This window comes from Gymnogyps californianus, chromosome 2 (assembly GCF_018139145.2).
Source record: "Gymnogyps californianus isolate 813 chromosome 2, ASM1813914v2, whole genome shotgun sequence".
Taxonomy (NCBI): Eukaryota; Metazoa; Chordata; class Aves; order Accipitriformes; family Cathartidae; genus Gymnogyps; species Gymnogyps californianus.
The window spans coordinates 53,434,888-53,458,736 of record NC_059472.1 but is presented as its reverse complement, the minus strand read 5'-3'; the positions used below and the strand labels follow the sequence as shown (position 1 = coordinate 53,458,736).

General features: G+C 42.6%; 1 protein-coding gene across 1 annotated transcript in view; it reads right to left on the bottom strand.

Moving 5' to 3' along the window:
- SMCHD1 (structural maintenance of chromosomes flexible hinge domain containing 1) overlaps positions 1–20,530 on the bottom strand; it is a 90,730-nt gene extending 70,200 nt beyond the window's left edge. The window contains exons 1-3 of the mRNA XM_050890867.1: positions 20,351–20,530; positions 8,619–8,694; positions 7,994–8,155 (exon numbers count right to left, since the gene is read on the bottom strand). Of these exons, the coding sequence (XP_050746824.1) occupies positions 7,994–8,155; positions 8,619–8,694; positions 20,351–20,530 (418 nt within the window). The remainder of the gene's footprint in view (positions 1–7,993; positions 8,156–8,618; positions 8,695–20,350) is intronic.
- Between the last annotated feature and the right edge of the window lie 3,319 nt (positions 20,531–23,849).

Sequence of the window (23,849 nt, the reverse complement as noted above, 5' to 3'; positions counted from 1 at the left end):
TTAGGACCATTTTAAAGGCTTTTGTGGTAGCAATATGAACACATGCAGTACACTCAGAGCAGAAATCCTCCTTTCCCTGCATCACCTATTGCAGAGTACAGACAAAAATCAAGAATCGACTTAAATGCACATGAAAAGTTTCTCACAAACATCTGAAGCTTGTTCACTCTCTTTTAGAGAGAATGATGATTTAAAGCACCCTAGCAAGCTGCTTTAGCAATAACATGATGGAGGAAAATGTAGGGAAAAGTTTAATTTTCCCTTAGTAGTAGTAAAGTTTGCTTTACTACTAAAAAAATCAATGGACTTCAAAAAGACAATATTGAGATCCCATATTTAAATCACTTCTCTGACTCATGCATAAATATGCTTCAGGCTTTTGGGCACCAGTATGCAGGGAGAGAAAACAGCAAATGTATGTTGATGATACTGCCAGATGGACCCAAACAAAAGTTCAAAATATTTTTAAACTACAGCAAGTTGTCAAGAAACTTTGATATTTAGGCCCACAGACATTGACAGGCATGATCAAAGTCTCTTCCTCTCCTGTGGATATACCTTCTCCTGTTTCAATACTTCTGGAACACAAATCTGTCAAAGATGCTGCTATATTTTACATTCAAACCACATTGTAAAATGCAGTATTTTTACATGCAGATGGCAGATTTGACCTTGATACAAAATCTCTGGATAACACAAGAGGTTATCATTGGAGTTATGTACAGGGAAATGATCATAATGTGAGGCAACAGAAGTGGAAAGTGTCTTTTATGAAGAAAAGGAGGGAAAAGGAAAACAAATCATGCGTGTGAGGAACTAGAGGAAAACTGAACATATGCATGCATTATCCTTTTTCATCTCATATTATTATTCTGAAGCCTACTGAGAGAAGGAAAAGGAGGTTTTCCTACCAAGGGAATGTTCAGTATTTCGTGGGAGATGAGTGGCAGGTACAAATTATGTGAACACTTACAGTAAGTGCAGTATTGAATGACTTCATAAAGATCTTATGAGATGTAAGTTTCTTCTGACAAACCAACTGTTTGATTGCAGTGCTGTTTATTACCATGAAAACAGAGTGAGAGTTGGATTGTTATGCACATACTGGGGAATTTCTCCAATGTAGAAAAGTTACAGTCCTCAGTGTATATTAATTTTATTTCTTGATTTAAAATTTAAATTTAAAAAAAAAAAAAAAAACACCAAACCAGCAACACTGAAACCAACTCTTTACAAGTATATTTCTAAACTGAAAACTCATTTAAACATTTGTTTTCTTGACATAAGAAACCATAAAAACAGAAGAAGGAACTTCTTCAAGTTCTGTTGTAGAACTTGATGACCATGTATCATCTTGCATTTAATGCACAAACCTGTTTGTTTAAATACTACCATAAGTAAACCTAAATGGATGATACTCGACTCTGACTCTAAAATACTCTTTTTCTTCTCAGATGAGACTTTTTTTTTTTAATAGAGGAACAGGGACTGGGAGTTTTGATAAACAGAGAAGAATGAAAACAAGAAACCACAGACTACGTATACCTCTTCAAAGCTTAACAGTTCTAAAACAAGGTGGTAATAGTAACTATAACTATACGACAGAGGATTAGATTTCTCCATTTCGCTACCCTTCATCTCTCCATTCTCGCAGTATAGGCCCTTGCTCCCAATTTCCAGCTCTCATCATCTTCTTGTCCCACAAGTTTTATTGTGCTAATACTAGCAAAATAGTATTAACTCCTTGTCTACCAATGTTATACATATTTAAAAGGGAAACATGAATGGATAGTAGCAAAAATCCTTGGTTTTTGCAGCTGAACATCAAATAACAGAAGGTTCTGTGTCCACACCGTTGCACTCAACACCTCACATCATCTTGACATGCCACAGAATTGACAGTTTTCTTTTGTTCGTTATTCTTCTGTCTCAGTGGATGGGCTGCATGTTTTGATATTGTTTCCTACTTATATTCTCATGCTTAAGTACTTTTATTAAAAAAAAAATTTAAAAATAAAAAAAGTCATCCAATGTGGTTGCTAAAGGTGCACTCCTTCAAATCAAGGCTGAACTACTCTACAGTTTCAGGAACGTACTATGGTTTGACTGCCAGAAGTGCTCCTTTGAATCTCGTCAAATTCTGTGACTGAAAGAATGGGAATGCTTCCAGTTAACATGAATCTAGCAATGAGAACAATATTTCTACCTGCAACTTTTGAAATATATGCATTTACCTAAAAATGCTATTGTCACACTTTTTTTCCCTATGAGTCAGCATTAATGTCTGTGAACTAACAGTAATTCATAGAATCATGGAGCAATCCAGGTTGGAAGGGACCTCGAAAGATCATCTGGTCCAATCTTTCATGGGAAAGGGAGCCTAGATCAGATTATCTAGCACCCTGTCCAATCGCATCTTGAAAACTTCCAATGATGGGGACTCTACCACATCCCTGGGGAGGTTGTTCCAATGAATGACTGTTCTCACTGTAAAAAATTCATTTCTTACATCAAGGTGAAATGTCTCCCAGTGCAACTTGTACCCATTGCCCCTTGTCTTCTCCATGTGGCTCCTTGTGAAGAAAGAGTCTCTGTTCTCTTGGTAGCTGCCCTTCAAGTACTGGAATACTGTGATGAGGTCCCCCCTGAGCCTTGCCTTCTCCAGGGAGAAAAGACCTAACTCCTTCAAGCCTTTCCTCACAAGGCAGGTTCTCCAGCCCTTTGATCATCTTTGTGGTCCTCGGTTAGACCCTCTCCAGTCTGTCCATGTCTCTTTTGAACTATGGGGACCAGAACTGGACACAGCACTCCAGGCATGGCCTGACCAGTGCTAAGTGGGATGATCACATCTCCATCTCTGCTAGTAACGCCCCTGCAGATGCAGCCCAGGATCTGATTTGCCTTTGTTGCTGCAGCGGTGCTCTGCTGACTCATGTTCAGCTTGTTGTCCACCAGGACCCCCAGGTCCCTTTCAGCAAGGCTGCTCCCCAGCCACACAGATCCAAGTCTGTACTGGGCTCTTTGGTTATGTCGTCCCAGGCACAAGACTTTGCACTTGTCTTTGTTAAACTCCATACAGTTCTTGCTTGCTCACTCTTCCAGCCTGTCCAGCTGGAAGAGGCCTTCCAGCCTCTTTGTAAGATGGCTCTCTGTTCTGATGTGTTTACCTCACCATCCAGTTTAGCATCATCAGCGACAGTGATAAAATCACAAGAGAAGTATCTCATTCTACTGCTTTTGTTCTTATTTCTCTTGTAGCCTCCATCATATATGGAAAAACACAGTTTTTAACAACAATTAACTTCAGAGTCCCTTGAATCCAGGATGAGAGTGGAAGAAACAACAATACAAACCATTTGCCAATTAAAAAAAAAAATCTGACAGGTAAAATTAGCAGAAAAGACAAGCAGCTAGAGATCAGAGTAGCGTAAGATAAGATGCTAACCAGCTACCCCAGCATGGCTTCAGCATCCATAACATGTACCTCCCAGTAAGCCACAGTGCATTTCACTGAAACATGACACAGGAGCTAGGGGTATGATTTTACAGTGTTTCATTTTCAGCAGAAAGAATTACTACTGTTCAGCTTGAAGATACATCACCGTGGCACAATGTGGTGGGTTGACCCTGGCTGGATGCCAGGTGCCCACCAAAGCCGCTCTCTCACTCCCCCTCCTCAGCTGGACAGGGGAGAAAAAATAAAACGAAAGGCTCATGGGTCGAGAGAAGGACAGGGAGATCACTCACCAATTACCGTCATGGGCAAAACAAACTCGACGTGGGGAAAAATTGGTTTAATTTATTACTAGTCAAATCAGAGCAGGATAATGAGGAATAAAACCAAATCTTAAAAACACCTTCCTCCCACCCCCTCCCTTCTTCTCAGGCTTAACTTTACTCCGAAGTTTCTCTACCTCCTCCCCTCCCGAGCGGCGCAGGGGGATGGGGAATGGGGGTTTGGGTCAGTTCATCACACGTTGTCTCTGCCGCTCCTTCCTCCTCAGGGGGAGGAGGACTCACACTCTTCCCCTGCTCCAGCATGGGGTCCCTCCCATGGGAGACAGTCCTCCATGAACTTCTCCAACATGAGTCCTTCCCACAGGCTGCAGTTCTTCACAAACTGCTCCAGCATGGGTCCCTTCCACAGGGTGCAGTCCTTAAGGAACAGACTGCTCCAGCGTGGGTCCCCTGCAGGGTCACAAGTCCTGCCAGCAAACCTGCTCCAGTGTGGGCTCCTCTCTCTCCACGGGTCCACAGGTCCGGCCAGGAGCCTGCTCCAGCACGGGCTTCCCATGGGGTCACAGCCTCCTTCAGGCATCCACCTGCTCCGGTGTGAGGTCCTCCACGGGCTGCAGGTGGATATCTGCTCTACCGTGGACCTCCATGGGCTGCAGGGGGACAGCCTGCCTCACCATGGTCTTCACCATGGGCTGCATGGGAATCTCTGCTCTGGTGCCTGGAGCACCTCCTCTTCCTCCTTCTTCACTGACCTTGGTGTCTGCAGAGCTGTTCCTCTCACATATTCTCACTCCTCTCTCTCTGGTTGCAACTGCTACTCCCCTGTAACTTCTTTCCCTTTCTTAAATATGTTATCCCAGAGGCGCTACCACCGTTGCTGATGGGCTTGGCCTTGGCCAGCAGCAGGTCCGTCTTGGAACCTGCTGGCATTAACTTTATCGGACATAAGGGAAGCTTCTAGCAGCTTCTCACAGAAGCCATCCCTGTAGCCGCCCCGCTACCAAAACCTTGCTACGCAAACCCAATACACACAAATACAATGATGAGGTATGATATTTGCCAGCTTCATATGGTTATATTCTCCAAATGAACTGCCCCACTGTTGACAACTCTTTGCTATGCAATCAACAATCTTACTGTCATGAAGAGTAGAGGGAAGAAAAAAAGCTCAACATATAAAGAAAAGGAAAATGTATGTTTGACACACACACAACCCACCTTTATCCATCCACCAATCCTTATTGATCTATACCTTTGCAGCTTTCTCTCTTTTACTTTACACCCCTTTGGTACTTTGTTCCTGCGTTATTAAGTTCTTGCCCTTGGAAAGCATTTTTAATACTTGCCCTGGATGGCTCACAACAGCTGGTTGATCTCCAAGGACTACCTCCTCAAAGAATAAGAGTAGTTCACTCCACTGTGCAGAAACTCAAGTAAGTGTGGCAGAAGGCCAGAACTGATGAATAAGACTCCTGACCAAGTTCAAATGCTGATGGGAAGTATGCATAAGGTTGAAGAGGGGATGGGCTACCCAGCAGGAATACCGAGACACTGACAAAGTGTCGAACAGTCAGTCAAGGGAAGTGATTCTTCCTCTGTATCCAGTCCTGTGAAGGTCCCTCTGGATGGCATCCCCTCCATCCATGGGACTCAAGAGATGTGGGAAGAACAATTGCCAGTGAAAACTGAGGAAAAAAAATTGTTTAGTACTTCAGTCTTCTCCACGTCAGTCGTCACTAGATCTCCCCCTTTCATTTATTGGGGGGGTACAATTTCTTTTGTCTTCCTTTTCTAACATACCTGGAGAAACCCTTATTATTATTCTTCACATCCGTTGCCAAATTTAGCTCCAGCTGTGACTTAGCTTTCCTGATCCCATCCCACATTCCCAGGCAATATCTCTATATTATTCCCAGCATGCATGCCCCTGCTTCCACTGCCTATGCATTTTCCTCTTGTGTTTTAGTTTGACAAGGAGGTCCTTACTCAGCCATGCTAGTCTCCTGCCTTCCTTGCCCGAGATCTTGCACATGGGAATCAATAGTTCTCGTGCTCTAAGAAAAAAGTCTTTAAATAGCTGCCAGCTCTCTTCTGCTCCTTTATCCCTGAGGGCTGTTTCCCAGGGTGTCCACTCCCTTAAACAACTGAAAGTCCTGACTATACTTTTCACCTAGCCTATATTCCTCAAGATCACGAATTCCACCAGGGTATGATCATTACAGCCCAGGCTACTAGCAATCTTGACCTTTCCAGTAAGTTCCTCTGCGTTGGTAAGCAACAGGTCCAACTAATGCATCTCCTCTGGTTAGGCTTTCCATCACCTAGATTAGGAAGTTATCCTTAAGAGTCTTCTAGACTGCCTGCAGCTTGCTGTGCTGCTTTTCCAGCAGATGTCAGGGTGACTGAAGTCCCCTAACATGATCAGGGCCTGCAAGTGTGATGCTTCCTGTAGCTGAAATAAGAACACTTCAATCAACATCCTCCCCTTGATCAGGCAGCCTGTAGTAAACACGAACCATGATGTTCACTTTGTTGGCTTGGTCTCTAATTTTCACTGATAGGCTCTCGACTTGTACACTGCTGTTTTTCAAAGACAGTTCTGTGCAGTCAATCCTTTTTTTTTTATGTAGAGGGCAACCCGCTCACCTTTCCTTTCTTGCCTGGCCCTCCTGAACAGTTTATAGCCATCAATTGCAGCACTCCAATCATGTGAGTCATCCCACCAAATTTCAGTGATAGTGATTAGATCATAGTTTTCCAGCTGTACAGTGGCTTCCAGCTCCTCCTGTTTGTTATCCATGCTGCATGCATCGGTATAGAGACACTTCAGTTGGACTGCTGACTGTCTCACCTTTTTGGTGGAACCTTTTTGGAGGGTTGAGGTCATTCCTCACTACTCCAGTAGGTGCACTCATCCACCCTGGTGCTTGTGAGTACACTAGTGTCACGGCTTTGCACCCCAACCCCCAAGTTTGTTAGTTTAAAGCATGATTCACTAACTCAGCCAATCTGCCAGCAATGCTTTATGATATCTCCCAGCATACAAAGTAGGGTCAACAGGTGAAAAAACTGGTAACTAGTTCAACACATACAAAAAGACATGACACCTCACATCACATGCAATTAAGCTGGGGGCTCAATACCACAAAATATTGTGAATGCTAAAGATGTTATGTGGTTCAGAAAGTAACTGGACAAGTTCATGGAAAAGAGCAGTCCATAGATACGAACTCAAAAGTCCCTGAATCACTTTCGTTGCATCTCTGCATGGCCTTTCTGTTCTCCTAGTATTTCTCAGGTATCTGATACTGGCTGCTGGTAGGAACAAAGCGCAGATCCAGACAGAATGCTTTGTGTGGTCTAATACAGCAATTCCTGTGCACAGAGATACACATATCACTGACCAAACTATTAGTGCACTTTGAGCACGGTACCCTCAAACCTGAACCAAAACACTGTCTTTTGCAGGGCAGGAAACAAATGAAGCGCAGAAAAAGGGAGGGGGCAAAAGGAGACTGGTACTTAAAAATACAGTTGCTATTTATAGACATTGTTGAGATTGTTTTGAAACAGAAATCGCTGTGGGAATGGTATAATGCTTGAGTCTTGACGTTTGCATTTTTTTCTATACAATTTTGAGCCTGCTGTACTTAAGATGTACATACTTAAAAAGTACTCATAGCCACAGACAGAATTTTCAGAGAACCCATAAACAGAAACTGATTTTTTCAATAAAACAATACAAAATGCTGGTTACGTATTTAATATACCAGTTAGATAAAAACTAAAGCAGCATCTTTTTAAAAAAATACTTGCTATTGTTGGTAAGCCAAGCCCTGTAGAACCACAGATTGGAGAGCAGACCAAATTCTATGGTAGCTCATACAAAAACTGTTCACCAAATTCAAACACAAAGTCTATTGTAAGTGCAGGAGACAAAAACCTGATAACACAAATGCTGACCTGTCTGGACAACATGTGCAAGATTATCATCAAGACTAAAGTCATTTTCCTTCTAAAATATTCAAACTTCTTAAAGAAGTATTTGAGGAGGTACCTCTGTAAATCTGGATTCTTACACGGCCATTTTGAGTCATTTTTAAAAGAAAATTTTGTATGAAGAACATAGTTAATTTTTCTTTCACAGTTAAGACTATATTTTTTCCACCAGCTGTAACTAAAAGTTAAATTGCTCATAACCACATTATATTCATATAAACATCATTTACACAAGATTATTTTGGAAGGTACTTACGCAAAGGATTTTGCCCTTCGCTGGCATAGTACTCGTACATGCCACTTTTGACAAGTGTATCGTAGTGGGGCAGGAAGTCAATTCGCTCCTTGGTTGCCGAAAGCAGCATTTGATCAACTGACTGTAGCAGATACAAAGTAACTCCATCTTGAACAAGTTCACCTGTGGTGAAGATTAAATGTAAAGTATATTGAAGAGCACTGCACCGGGCAATTTCTGCTCTCAAAACCAGTACAGGTTTAGCCTCAGGTAACCTCTGTATTTTCTCAGGCGTTGACTGCTCAGCATCCTAGCCACAACATTTAATTTAAAATCTTTTCATGTTTCCAAGCTTAATAATGCAAGTTTTCTCAGGTGATAGCTATTTACATGCCATTTTTTCCTATCGTTTACAGAATCTGTGATGGAAGGTAAAAAAATACCTTGTATAACTGTCATCACACTAACGAGTAGTTTTTAACAACTTGTTTGTGAAAGTCAATTTTGTAACAATTCTTGGCAAGCTATTATAGGATTTGTACTTCCAGTTAATTATTGCATGTCATAGAGTATAAACAATCATCATGCGACCTTTACAATCAATATAAGAAATAGCTGTATTTATTTTGCCATCTAAGATACTTACTGAAGTTGTCTTCTGTAATTTCCTTCCTGTTTGTTGTGGTGATAACAAAGGTTTCATCAGTAGCTATGCCAAATGCCTACAAAAATTGGAGGTTATTCAGTTATAACTAAGTACTCCATAAAGTAATCAGACAAATAAAAAAAAAAAAAAAGCAGTCTTCCTATTCACTTTGCCACAAACTACTGAGAAGGGACCAAATATTTTTCCCATATTAACTCAGAACACAGTTTAATTCCAGAACTTAACTTCATTTGCTTTCTCAACTTAGCGAAAACTGTCTGTACTAGAATAGTTTGGGTTTTTCACCTGCTTAAAATATGTTCTAGCGAGCAACAGGAATTTTAAGGCAGAGGAACTGTCTTACGGGTAATCACCTTGAGGGCTGAGGAGTGAGACTGAACAGCTCTACTTCAGACTGCGCAACTACAACAGCAATAGTCATGATCTAGAGGCTGTCCCATATTTAATCGCACTTTTTTGAGACATTAAACCAACCAAATATTTCTTAATGTTGGATACACATTAAAGTCTTTGCTCTTCAATTATGTCACACATTTAAAAAGAAATAATCAAGATTTCTTTTAGAAAATTCTTTACCATTAAAACACTGAAGTATATTCTTCTGAACCTAAACAATCTTTGCCACTTTGCTGCCTCCAACTTTTGAATATGTTTCTGTATCTTTGGACTTTTTATCCTGCTTTCTACATACATTTATATGCCTCTACATCTGCCCTGATTTTTGCACCCTGACGTCCAACACTAATCTCTTTCTCAAAATAATAAACTAAATATCTGTATTTTCTCCTGCCTTTCCAGGTCTTTGAAACTCAAGTAAAAGTCAATTCTGGTCTTGTTTAACTCCATCAACCCCTTCAGTCCTGTGGTCATGCCTCTGATAGGTGCTTTCTGCACTTTTAGCCAGATTCTTCTGTGAAGCTCTTGCATTCCCTGTAGCAGCTTGCCCTCATCATTTCCCATACCTCTCTCCTTCCATCCCTAGTACTCAGACTCACAAAAATATTTAAAAAACACTGCCTAAGGTTTCTCTAGAAGTTTGCTTTCCATCTTTCAGTTACCTTCTCCCTAGTTGCGGCTATGTTAAATACACAGTTAGTATCCATCAGCACAATTAGCAAAATTGTCAAATTTCTCATAGCACTTGGTGCAAATGAAACAAATGGAGATGTCACAGAGAGACTGATGTTCAGACTTAAGAGTCTGGAGTAATTATTACTTTTTAACTCTTCCACGTTCAGATCACTTCAACTTAACCTCTCACACTACACAAATTTCCACATGGCAAACCTGTGCAGGAAAAAAAAAAGCACGAAAAACAAGCACTAAAAAATATCAATACTATAAAACTAACATCCTACTGTGCCATTCAAGGTTAATGGTTAATATACAATAACTGGGGAGTTTTACATTTGAAAACATAGATAAGCATCTTTTCCCTCCAGGTATAATTACAGCTTCCCTATTTTCTCTACCTCCCAAAAGCTCTTCTGCTCTCAAAACCTTATGAAGAGTGCAGTATTTACTTTAAGGCAGCAAGAAGTTAGGATGAGGTAGTGCATGCACAAGACAGCAGCCTGCTAACAGAGCAGGGGCAGCCTCCTCCTTCTGGTCCTCTTCCCCATTCCATGGGTGAGCCTCAACTAAGCCGACTGCAACAGCCTTGCAGGCAGAGCTACACCTGCATTTCCTGGGTGAGCCCAGCATTACTGTATCTACTGGCAGCAGGTCTTTTCCGCTTTTCTCCAAATGGCTGTAATTTCGAGATAAGCTACTAAGCAGGTTCATGGACCAAGTCTGGCAGTCCTAACTGCAGATAACTTGTTTTTCTTGTCCATGCTGGAATTTAAGAGGCCACATCCTTTGTAAACTTTGGCCAACTTTGAAAATTTCTCAGTTTGAAAGCTTCACTTGTATATAAGACCTATTTGTTTTACTTCCTTCTTCCCTCTGTCATATACTCTTAGTTATCCCAGCCCCTGTCTCTTCCCATTATGCCAGGTAGCGGTGAGGTGGCTGCACAGTTGTCCAAATATGTGGATGTGGTCTTCAGGAAGATGAGCTGGTCAGTCCTGAATAAAAGTGAACCTACTGCATAAGTTACTTGAACAGTTGATGATGTTTCATTTCATTTTGATAAACAACGTTTGGCCAAATGTTTCATTTCTCACTAAGATTCTCGCATGTAAGAGACATCATGGTATTCTTTGCTGACTTGATATAAAGATCAGGTTTCACTGCTGAGCCCCTTTCAGACTAGGATTGTGTCCTTTTTCAGATAAGCACTGAAGACACACCCAATTCTTGACCTCAAAAGATTCATGTGACAACCTAGCAGTATGTTCAGATTATAAATCTGTTGGTTATTCTTTTGCAAATTGTTCAGATGCACAATCACGATAGAGCTTTTGATGTCATCAAAATCTTGAAGAGTATAATGGAATCACTATACTCAGAAATGCCGCTGCATATTCGCAATGAAAGCATGTTTGGAGGTTATTGTGTTAAAACAACTAAGCAGAAAGCTTTTATTTTTTTGGATACAAAAGAAAAGACTTTTGGGAAAAAACAGAGACAAGCTCCAAATTAATCCACAATCTAGGAGAAAAAAATAATAATTGTATGTTCTCTAAAAAGAGAGGTAGATACGTGAAAAGACGAGGATTCCTAAACTATTGGTTATATATGATCACTACATGCAAATGCAAAAGTCAAAATGTTACAAAGATGAACAGTTATATGCATACAAAAGAGAAAAAAAGCTGCCTAAACCCTAAAAAGTATAGAACATTATATCAATGAACCAAATTTTGAATATTCTGGGAAAACAACCATAGCTGTTCACTAAGAGCCATTTAAATTGTTTGTGAAGCCACACTTGGAGGTGTACCGAGTGTATACTGCAGGGTTTTGCTGCCAGAGAGCTGTAGGGGTGACCAGTGCGGGAGGAGGCCATGAATTGCCGAGCCAGCCGTAGCCAGTGCCAGATGGCTCTCAAACTGATGGAAACAACCCACTGCGCACCAAAATTTCAACCAGAAGGGCACATGGTGCTGCTGCTCAAACGTACTGGGAGAGAAATAGAGGAGAACCGAGAAGCAATAGAGGAGATGCATCAGAGGAGACATTGCTAGGGACAGCACTGCAGACACATTGAAAGGAGGGGCTCCATGCCATAGAAGGGATGGCCCCAAAGGTACTGGGGCCCATGGTGGATCCATGTCAGGGCACGGAATTTGCCCTCTCTGTCCTCCTACTCCCACAGGGCTGTGGACTGTGGGCAACCCACAAGAGCAGAAGAAAACCAATAAAGAGCAAGGAGGAGGAGGAGGAACAGAGAGAAACCCTGCACATGGCCCTGACCTCTTGCACTGCCTGTTGCCTCACCAAAGGAATTGGGATTGACCGAGCGTTGCGCACGGGGAGAACAAGGGAAGCTTAGATTAAGAATGGGGGAAGAGATGTGTATGACAGAAGATGAGCTTGGAGAAGGGGGAGGAAAGGCATTTCCCTAAGTGTTTAATTGCCCCCCCCAATCAGTAATCAAAAGTTTGTGTTAACTGGCAATAAGTTAAATTAAAAAAAATTCCTTGAGTCAAGCCTGTTTTGCCCGCAGCAGGATGTCAGTCATTATAGCTATGAAATGATACATAAGCCAAAAAGCTGTCTTTGTTCAAACAAAAGAAATGCATTCTTTATAAACTGGAGGCTCAGTCTGGAACACTGCCTATGTTTCATGATAAATAAATAAAGCTAATAGCTCTCAATTTGTTGGTGGATGTTTATGACATGAGATTAATATAATGCTAAAAGGTAAGAGTTTTAAACAGCGAAATGAATGCCAGATGCCCAAGAAGCTTTCAGCAGAGCAATTTACAGGTATGATATACGAAAGTGTGAATGAATTGTGATCTCTCTAACCCTTAAATCTGAATCAAGAAGCAAGGTTCAATTTATATACTTGCTTCAGTCATAGGTTTTCTTTATAAACTAAAAAAAACCATCAAAACAAAACGAGCCCACAAATCACAGACAACTCCTCAGCAGCCAAGACTCCTTCAAATAGGCCTCAGTTTCTTTTCTCTTTCACATATTAGCACATAAGCACCAAAGCAAGTTTTGCTGCTATTTGATCTGAACACGCACTGCAAAGCTTACCTGGCTACTAAGACAACTAGAACACTTAACATGAAGTCAATGTACATTTTGCCTCTAAATTTACCATCTGCCTTGGAAAAGGTGTTCAACAACCAAATGTTCAACTTTGTGTGTATACCACCACAGCTTGCAATAACATGGATAGGTTCGAAGTGGTAAGTGAAAGAGAAATAACACACTGTAAGCACAGAATCACTGGTCTGCTTCCAGCGGTCCTCCAGTCTGTTATCATAAAATAATAATTTCTGGTGCTGACTTTTCAAACTAAAGGAATGGAACAGTCTCACACATGACAGATGTAAAACAGTGAAACCGAAACTACAGTATCTTTAGAGAAGACATTTAACCCCTTGCAATCCAAACTTTTCCAACACAAACAGTTGTTTCCTACAATAAGCAACTTCTATACCTTTAAAATGCTCTGTCTGCTCCTACGGTAACCATTCCCAGCAGGCAGACACATGAGAATGATGTGAAGAACTGGCCTCAGAGCTTGGTGATGTAGCTAAGGGATAACAGGGACGTAACAGCCACGCAGCCACCTTCCACAAAGTGGCACCTAGCCCAGAAATAATCTTCTGGCTAACAGAATTGTATTGCCAATACAAACCTCTTAAAGGGCACTTGAACTGTATCAGTTAAATGTAAAGAGATCTGGCAATGGCATTTTCAATGCTGTCCTTTATAGCTACTCATTTTCACAAAACTTATCTACATACCCCAGCTACCTAAGGGGATAAAAAAACAATTCAGCTTTAATTTGAGTATTTCACATTGATCCAGCGGCTCCTTTGCAGGAACTTGTTCAGGAATCTAAAAAAGCTGAATGTCTCATGCTATTTGCCAATTTATCACCTGAAAGATACACATTTATCAGTTAGCTATCCTGCTTTATGCCACATTAAAAAGAATTATCAGTCCAAATTGAGAGAAATCTGTTAGATCATCAAATGGATGAAACTATAAAAGACATTTAAGGAAAAGGATTTTATTCTCAAACCTCAGATTTTCAAACCAAGAGCTGTCTTTCAGTAGTGCTTTTGGACACTGAGGTATTCGTATCGTCTCTCTCAATTATTGGTACAACTAGATAATATTAAGGTCATTCATATAAATTAGCAAATACAAAAACTAAGATATAAACAGATTAAGTGAAGGCAAAGACCTTGCTGGAAGTAATTGAGAACAACTGTATGTAACTTCTAAGAGTGCTAACAAGATAAACTTTTCCAGTCTACTGTTGGGTCAGCTAGTCTCAAAATGATGACAACCTGCTGAAGATCTGGTAGCGAAGATCTGGTACTGAGCACTCATGGTAGGAGAGCAAGTATGATAACAATCATGTTTAATCATAATCTGAATGAACTTGCCTAATGTCAGAACACAAACATATATCATCTTTGGACACCAACAGAAAGGGGATCCAAAAGTCTCTAAAAAAGCAGTTGCATTCAAAAAAGACAGAAATTATTTCTAAGCATTTCTTGGAGCTCAAAGCAAAGAGTTGTATATTACAGAAATATAGGAACACTCAGTAGCTGTATCTTCTGGGCAGATGGTCACTAGAGACAACCTACAGACAAAAACCGGCAGTGAACATTAGTGTTCTGAAACATTTTACAACCATCCTTTATTGACAGAGTCATCTCCATCAAAGAATGAATTACAGAAGACAACATTTGCAGAACTTGAAGTGCCTTGTCCTCTGTCCTACTTAAAAGTTTCACTACTTTCAGAAGTTCAATTGATACACTTCTGAATATTTACAGAATGATATCAAAGAAAGGTATTAAGAAGTGAATAGATGGTTCAACAGAAACACTAAGCATTGCTACCTATCACAACATCCAGTAACAGAAGAAGATTTTACACAGTATCTTGAAGTAAAGCTTTATCATAATTTTGGTGGAAAAGCAGAGAGAAAAAGAAGAGAGGGAAATTGCATGACAGAAGCTTTCTACAGAAGCCACATACATAAATCTATGAAATCTTGTCCAGAACAATGAGTTAACTCAGACATCTTTTCAAGATTTGTAAGATTTAACAAGTGGAAAGAAGCTGGGGACCCTAGAATTTATGCAGAGAGCATGCTGTCACTACTAGACTTATTCAGAGTCTAGACAAATATAGTAACTTTCACAAGCCATTGTGTCTAAAAGCACAATCACAAATATTAATGAGTGCAGCTATCAGCCAAAATTTTGACATCAACTCCATACTGCTTCCACCATGAAAATACTTTGTATGGCATCACTTGCTAAAGCAACAAGAATTTGGAAGTCACTCTTCAAAAGCAAAAATACTTGGTCACATCTAAAAAGCTGCACCTGGATAACTAATGCTAAAGGAATGCAGACACTCTGCATCTGACCATGTCATCAGCACTCGAATTTGAGCAGGAACTTAAAAACCACACAGCTTTCCAAATCAGTCAACACATAATAAGGTAGTACCTAAGTGCACAAAGGTATGCAAACTGCATCCTTCTTCCCACTGAAATGTCAGTAAGAAAGATGCTATACAAGCATTTCAGTGAAGCCTGAAATACAATATGACAGTTTTGGAAAAAACTCACGGTATTGTTGCATCTTATACATACCTTACAGTACCTCCAACAGTTTCTTTAAAAATCAAGGAAAAACTTGTTTTGTGTATGCACGGCATGTTTAAAATTTATCTATTTTTAGTTTCTGATTATACAGAATCTTGGAAAGAGAGTAAATGAACATAGGTTTTATAATACAAAAAATATAATTATTGCAAGATGGACTGATTTCATCATTAAGAATAGAAGTACTTTTATTGAGCAAATTTATCAGAACAGTATCTTAGTAAGTAATCCAAATACCTCTTCAATACATTTAAGAGTTACCCTCTGCTGATACAAACAGCAGAAGTTGCTAATACTTTTTCATTGATCACAAATAATTTCATTATACACTATTTATTAGGCATTGGTAAGCAAATATTCACACAAAAAAATATTATACATTTCTTGAGTTTCCACCACAGCTATGCTTCTTCTCCATACTCCCTCTTAATGAACATCCTTTTTTGCCTCTTAGCTTATTGATACACTGGAATTTATTTTGGTGGACTGGCAAAATAATCTGTTTAAACAGTAGGTAGACTGTTAGGATACAATGGGAAGCTCAACAAAAGATGTGACAAAAGATTAAAAGCAAAATATTTTGTTTTACTACGATGTCTGAATTTTGAGTATTTACTTAAATTACAGATATTTACTTTTTACACAGATTACAGATCTATACTCGCTATATATTTCTTCAAACAAGGAGGTCACAACAATGATGAGAAGTTTCAAAAGAATTAAAGAAGCATTTACAAATGCATTCAATTCCTATTTAAGTAGTAACTTTAGTAAACTTAAGTAAAAAACTTAAGTCATTTTAGTACCACTAGCTCTCTTCAGACTGGCACTTCACCTCAAAGTCTCTCAAAAACCCCTTCACACATAGCAAAACTTCGCTGCAGTTTTCAGCGCAGATACAGAGGTCACACTCCTTTTAAAGTGGAAAGGTAAGTGCCTGGAAGGATTCCTGCCAGCTTAGCAACAAACTGAAGTGCTCCAGCTTCACTGTGTACCTGGACAACGTGAGCAAGGGATCTTGGATTAGCTGCCAACAAAGTTCAGCTCCATCCTGCTCACTGCAGGTACATATTTTCCAATTATACTCTAAACATCAGGACAAGCAGTGGGGCATATACTTCACAGAAGACAAAAGGAAGGTGTAGCACTCCCAAGCAATAGCACTCCCAAGAAGCGGTGAAACTCCATATTTAATTCACTTATTCACCTTAAAACTTCATGGTTCTGGGGACTGAAATTACATGACTGCTCCACATATGCTCGACAGTGCTCAAATGGAATAATCAAGCTAACAGATCATTTGTAATTAAGAGGTTTCCGCTTTAGGATTGATCACCTCAAGGAAGAAGAATGAATACTATATATGCTCCAGCTTCTTTTATAAGATTTCTTTTTTTTTAATCTCCCCCCCCCCCCCCGCACACTCAGAAGGAAAGGCTAATTTATCAGTATATAAAGCCACAACCAACCACACTGCCATGCATTAATTTGTTGTTAGGGGACAGTAAAAAAAGATTCATGAGGTGACAATAAATATTTGCTTCAAAAAAAAAAGTTTCAAAAATTAATAAAGAATATTTTAATAATAATGGAGGAATATTTTATATGATGACAGAGAGGACATAAATCAGCTCCTAAATCAACCTGTCAGTGGCTGAATCTCTTGTCTCAAGAATCAGTTATTTTGCTACACAAACAGGAAAATACCTTCTCTCTGCATTATGAAAAAATGTAAGTCTCAGAAGTAGCAGCCTAAGACCACGCCTTCAGGCATTCAAGTATTTTCAACTCAGAATCATCACATACTGCAATGAGGTTTAATTTCATTATTTTTTCAAGATTTACATTCTCCTTTGACTCCTACATATCCAGTTATATCCAAAGGAATTCTCTTACGCCACAGGAAGATGTTCACAGCAGAAATAGTTCCAACAGCTTAATATTTCTGGTGCCCTTGTCAGACATTACCACCCCCACAGTCCAGTTGGCAGACTGGAAAATGTATGTGCACCTTCGCTGCTACAGTAGAATCACTCAGTCGCACGACAAACTGCCGACAAAAGTCGATGTAAAGCTGAGCCTCTACTGAGGCTGAGCCACCAGACAGGATACCCATGGAAACAACACTGCTAGGTATGCGGCATTTGCCTGATCACACACTCAGATGGTCTCTAATAGCTTTTATTGGAGAAAAGCAAATGCAACATTCCACTTCATCTTTGCCTGAACAACTCCAAACTCGCTTATCAAAAGAATCTTTCTTCCTGAACTTTCATCACTTCCCTGACACGTTTTCAGCACCATGAAGTGGGGAAGTCTGTCCCAATCAGGTGAACCCATTCATAGCCTTTTTCCTGAAAGTAGTTAGTTGCAACTTTCAATATGCCAGAAATTCGGCACTTTGGAGTACAACACCCGGAGAAACACAAACAACACGCAAAACTCCCAGAGGCACCAAGATGCCAGAACGCTCTTCCAGAAGCCTAATGAGAACCTGTACACTGTTGGTGTGGGAGACATCAGACATCAAACTTCCTGGACCTCAGCCTGTCCCGTTTTCACTGTACCAGCACTTACTGGTCATGTCAAACCGCCTGCCTCAGCATGCTTTCAGAGTTAGATGTCCCATATGTAGGATAATGAGAGCTCCAAGGTGCAAAGAATCACCACACTGAAATAAGCTGCGACAGGCATCTCTGACTGAACTCGCAGACAGTCAACACATTATTGGAGGAGGCCCTTCTCTAAGGGAATGATCATTTGAGGTTCTTGTTGCACAAGTTTATAAAAGCACTGACTCTCTTATCCTTAACACCCCAAAACAGTCACCAGGACTGGTGATAAGGATTATGTTGACATGGTAAGAAAATATAAGAAACTATACTTGAAAATTTTACTTTCACAGGCACCAAATCCAAACACACACTGATTTGCGGCACCAGACTTTTCAAATGCTATGCTGCACATCTGAGCGGTCTGCCTAATGGCATTAAAGTACCGACTCCACAATGTCAATGCATTTTTGAGATAAGAAAACCCTGAAGCTGTTTGTGCCCAAGATTTGTCACATCTTGTGATGATGGCTTATTTCTGTGTAAGACTGCAGATATGCCAAAAGCTCTGTGAACTACTGAACACTGTCAGGATGCACGGAAACAGAAGTCACTGCAGTGTGCAGCATGTACACAAAAGCCACGAAAAGAAAGACTCCCTTGTCTGTTACAAGTTGCAAATTAGTGTTAACCTCAGCCCATCAATTCATTACAAAAGCTAAGAAAAAAGATGGGTTAATCATCAGCATATTTGCCCTGAATACTGAAAATATGAAGCATCCTTGCAATTCATCTGCTAGGTACAGTTGAGATGGGATTCATTAAGACAACTCTTGGAGGAAATCATGTAATACTTGTAATTACTCAAAGGAGATACGAACCCTATAATGATACCGCATTAAGGAGGATGTTGGTTCTTAGAAAGCCATGAACCCACCCCACTGTGCGGTAGGTAACATTCTCTCAGAATGTTACATTGCGTAAGTGTACTCATTTCTTTATTCCATTCAGTTACTTGTTTCTTCCAGTCTTCTGAACTTTAGGGCTCTGACCAGATGAATAGATGTGCTAACACTCCATAGCCAAGTTACTGCTGAGTAGTAGCACCTTAAGTAGTAGTACAGATTCAGTACCTCTAACAGAATATGAATATGCCATTTTGAACACTAAAGTAGAACTGTGCAAGGAGGAGGTAGTCATGTGTGACAGCTATTCCTGCTGACATTGATAACTCAAAGCTTCCACCAAAGTAGGAAACCATTACATTAAACACTGTCCAGACATAGCACAAACCAAGCAATTTCCTCGAAGAGTTTATACCCTAGAGAACAAAGTGCAAATTACGCTGGATAAAGAAACTAAAATAGAACGTTTTATCAGACTAAATTAGTGCACAATTTACAGCTGATTTTCCTGTGCGCTTCACAATATAAAACACACGCAGGTAGCTAACAGGTTTATGGCATTTATCACTCCCTCAGAAAACGAAACTATGACAGAAAATGGGCGATGCCTACTGGTATCACTAGCTAACTAAAGTAAGCAGCCCGTACGTAGAAAGAAATCTCCACCTCCAAGAGATCTGAAGACAGAGTAAGTTCTTATTTTGCATAATGAAAGGAAAGAGAACCGAAAGGATACACGAGACAGCAAAAAAACAGCCAGATGATGTATTTAAGTGGCAGCCACCACTGCGGACTTCGGACAGACAGTTACAGGGCTCAAGACGGGAAAGGACCGGCGCTTATCGCCGACACCTTGGACAGCAGAAATACCGCCGCTCCGGCCCTCCGGTGCGCTGCACCGTACCCGAGGACGCCTCCCCGTGCCGCCGCCGCCGGTTCCCCGCGCGGGGGAGCTCCCGGGCCGCCCGCTGCCTTCCCGCCCGCCACCAGGGGCTACTGCCGCCGCGCCGCACCGCACCGCCGGCCGCCCTGCTGCCGCCCGGACGGGCGTTTTCAGCGCGGCGGGCCCGGTGCCCGGGGGAAGGGGACGCCAAGGCAGCGGGCGCGGTCTCTCCTCGACGCCCGCCCACCTGTCCCGGCAAGAAAGTTTGGGGGAAGGAGGCAGGAGCGGCGGCCCGCGCCCCCCCGGGCAGGCAGAGGAGGCAGCCCCCCACCCCACCCCCCCCGCCCCGGCCGCCCAACGGCCCCCGGCCGGGCGCTCGCCGCCGGGGCCGGCCCCCCTCGCGCCTCCCGTCGCACGTGGGGCTGCCGGCACGTGCCGGCCACCCCCGCGCCGCGAGGCCCGGCCGCCCGCGCGGACGGAACGCGAGGGCGCCCCTCGGCCGCGCCTGCCCCCGCCGGAGGAGCGTTAACGCCGCGGCCGGCCCCGCCGCCGCGCCCGCCGCCGCCGCCGCCGCGCTCGCCCTCTCGCCTCCCCGCCCCCAGTACCTGGCAGATGGCGCTGCGGAAGCCGCGGTAGTTGTCTTTGCTGTAGCTGAGCACTTTCTCGTCCGGATCCGCCTGCTCCCGGCGCCGGTCGAAGAGAAACACGGTGCGGTCGCCGCTGCCGCGAGGCGTCAGCAGCACCGGCCTGCGAGCTCCGCGGCTGCCTCCCGCCGCCGCTGCCATGTTGAGAAGCCGAGGAGACGGAAACCGTCCCGCAGCGATGGCGGCGGCGGCGGCAACGGCGGTATCTATTGCCTGGCCCGCGAGCTCCCCCGCCTGGCGCTGCCCGTCCCGCCCGCGGAAGCCCCGGCCGGGGAAGGAGGAGGAGCCAGGCGGGAGGCTGGGGAAGAGGCGCCGCGGAGGCCCGGAAGGGGGGGGGGGGGGGGGGGGGCGGTGGTGGCGCTGCGCGCGGCGACGGCCGTGCCGCCGCTGGGGGTGGGGCCAGGCGGGCGGGGAGCGGCCTGGAAGCGAAAGCGAGCCTCAGCACCGCGACCTCGGAACGAGTTCACGCCCTCCGCCCCGCGCTACTTCCGCCGCCGCCGGGCGGGGCGGGGCCGGAGCGCTGCCGCCGCCGCCGCAGGAGGCGCGCAGGCGGCCTGGGCGGTGGAACCGCGTGCTGCGCTCGGCCGCCGCACCCGCTCCGACGGTTGACGCGCCCGAGGCCGCCGCCCGCCGGCTCGTCGGCGCGGGGCGGGGGGGTGGCGAGGGCCCCGCGTCGTCGTCAGGGCCGCCTGCGGGCTCCCGTCGCCTGGCGGACACATCCCCAGACCACCCCGGGTCAGCGGCGCCTGCCAGCGCCTCGGCTGAGCCCGGCCGGTGGCGTGTGCGACAGTGCTGTGCCCGTCAGTTGTAGCGGTGGCGTAACGGAGAGGCTTGTCCTTGGGGTCGGTGCGGCAGAGTTTGGCTTCAGTCTGGAGGCGTGAAGCCCGAGTCCGTCTGCCTTAAACCGGGCACTCGAGATCCATAAGCTGTTGGTGATTCTTTGTAGTGTTTAATGCTTGAAACACCTTCTTGCTTGGAAGGAAGGAGTTGGTGTATTGTCTTCAGTCTTTAAAATCAAATTTCAATTAAAACTGAACTAAAAATCTAATAAAGTTCTTGGTTTTTTGTATATACAAAACCGTAATGACTTTTGCATTGTGCCATTGTAGAAGAATGGTAGGATTAGAATAGGCGCAAAACTGCAGGTGAAATAAAATAATGCAAGAAATAAATACAATCTTCATGGTCTTTAAGGAACCAGCAAAACATACTTGTCAGGAAACCGTCAGGATCTTTTAATTTGTCGTTCATTGTAGGGTAGACTGACAGCTTTTCCTCCTGTCATAAACAATAGGGACATAGTTGGGATACACTTGAGAAACGAGCTTAGAGAAAGAAATTCAATCATGACAGTTTATGTGTTCAGGTTTCGGGAAGGTGCAGCTTGTGCTTCTGATGGGGTTAACTGGGAGAAACTGAATGCGTTCTGAGTTTTGTGTGGTCTCATTGCACTTCCTGTTCGTTCTTTCATGCTGGGTGTTGTTCTTGCGTTCTGAGTTTATGCATAGCCTTTCAGTACTGTCAATCGAGCATGAAGAGTTTCCTCTGTATTTGCTGTCATTTCTGAGAGAAGTCTCTGGTCTAAGAATACATAAATGTTGTAAGTGGAAACGTTGTTATTTGTAGTCACTCTGTAATTTGAGGGTGACGTTTTCATTGTCTGACACAACTGCTTGTACAGATTGAGATCTAGAAGACACATATGGCTGGACACTTTGGCCTTCAGGCCCTCTGAAAAGATTATATATATCCCCCCCAAATTGTAAATTAATTACTTTTAAGCTTTCTTGGTACAAAATTGCATGTTCACTGATCCCTCATTTAGCAGTGCTCAAGGGGTACGTAGGGTGTGCAGTCTTCTTAGGCTAGGAGTATGAAATGAAAGAGAAACCTGTCCGAAGGAACACAGTCTTCCTCCTACGTGCTGTTGTGCTTGTCTAGAAAAGGTACAAACAGGAATGCTCAGAAGAGTGCAGCTGCTTCTGTTTTAAGGACTCTTAGCTTTGAAAGGAAAGGATTGTGAGGGCATGTAGGGGAGGTTTGTCAAACAGTGAAGGTGACGAATAACAGAACACTCTAAGAATGCAAATTGCATAGTGCAACTGGGCACCGCGGAGTTTTGTGAGAGCAAAGAGCATTTGTGCTACCCAGTTAAGAGAGGAAGGGTCTCTTGAGAGTTTTCATATAGGTTGGGATTCAGAGCACCTCTAAATGATGACTTTATGACATTTGGAAGGGCATATCAAACCTCCTTACTTTAAGAGTTTGTTAAACAGGATTTTGTTTTTCTTTGTATTTCTTTGAAATACAAGCATACTTGTATTTGTAGACTTGAGACAGCACTTCCATTTTAGAATGCTAACTGCTTTGGGGAAAAAAAATCCCTGGTGAATTATTTAATCTAGTTTCAAAACGAATATGCCAAGGGGGGAAGGATGGTTCTACCTGAAATGCAGGCACTTCACTTGCATGAAAATAAGGTCCTCGTTATTCAGCCTATCTGCAAGCTGGTTTAAAGAGTGCCTGCAGTTGCAAAGTTTTAATTCTGCAGTATGAAGTATTTTGTTCTATTAACAACTGAGTAATTGTTTTCAGTCCTCATGGAAAAGAACTTTCTTTGCTGGAAAAAGGAATATTGCTTATATTGATCTGCTGGATTTTAAAGTCAGATGTCATGTTATTTTTCAAAATTAATAGTAGCGGTAGAGTAACCAATTATTTGTTCGTCTTGCCATTTGATATTTCAGATAACGCTCAGGAATGTGTTTTTTATGTGTGTGTGAGAATGTATTTATCATTATGTTCTGCCTGTATCTAATTTTTTCATTCAAGGAATAAATTAAGTATCCGATGTCTTTGTATTAAGGGAGAATATGAACTAAGTTCCAGCACTGGACGTTTTTAGATAGTAAATATTTCGTATACATGTAATGAAAATCGCTGTGTCTTCACTAGAATAAAGTGCACAGACCCTCTAGTAGGGCCTGTTGCAGTGGCACAGTGTATTGAGTGATACTGGATGCTACTGCCTACATATGCTTTGTAGGTACAAAGCTACAAATTCCAAATTATCTAACAAAAAGCGCTGCTCTACCTTAAGGTAACAAAGTGTCGTGGTTTAACCCCGGCCAGCAACTAAGCACCACGCAGCCGCTTCCCCCTTCCAGTGTGGTGGGGAGGAGGAAAGGAAAAAAGTAAAACTCGTGGGTTGAGATAAGAACAGTTTAATAACTACAGTAAAAATAAAAATACACTACTAACTAATAATAATAATAATAGTAATGAAAAGAAATACAACAAAAAAAAGAAATAAGAAAAGACAAGTGATGCACAATGCAATTGCTCACCACCTGCTGACCGATGCCCCGGCAGCGATCCGCGCCTCCCGGCCAACTCCCCTCCATTTATATACTGGGCATGACGTTCCATGGTATGGAATACCCCTTTGGCTAGTTCAGGT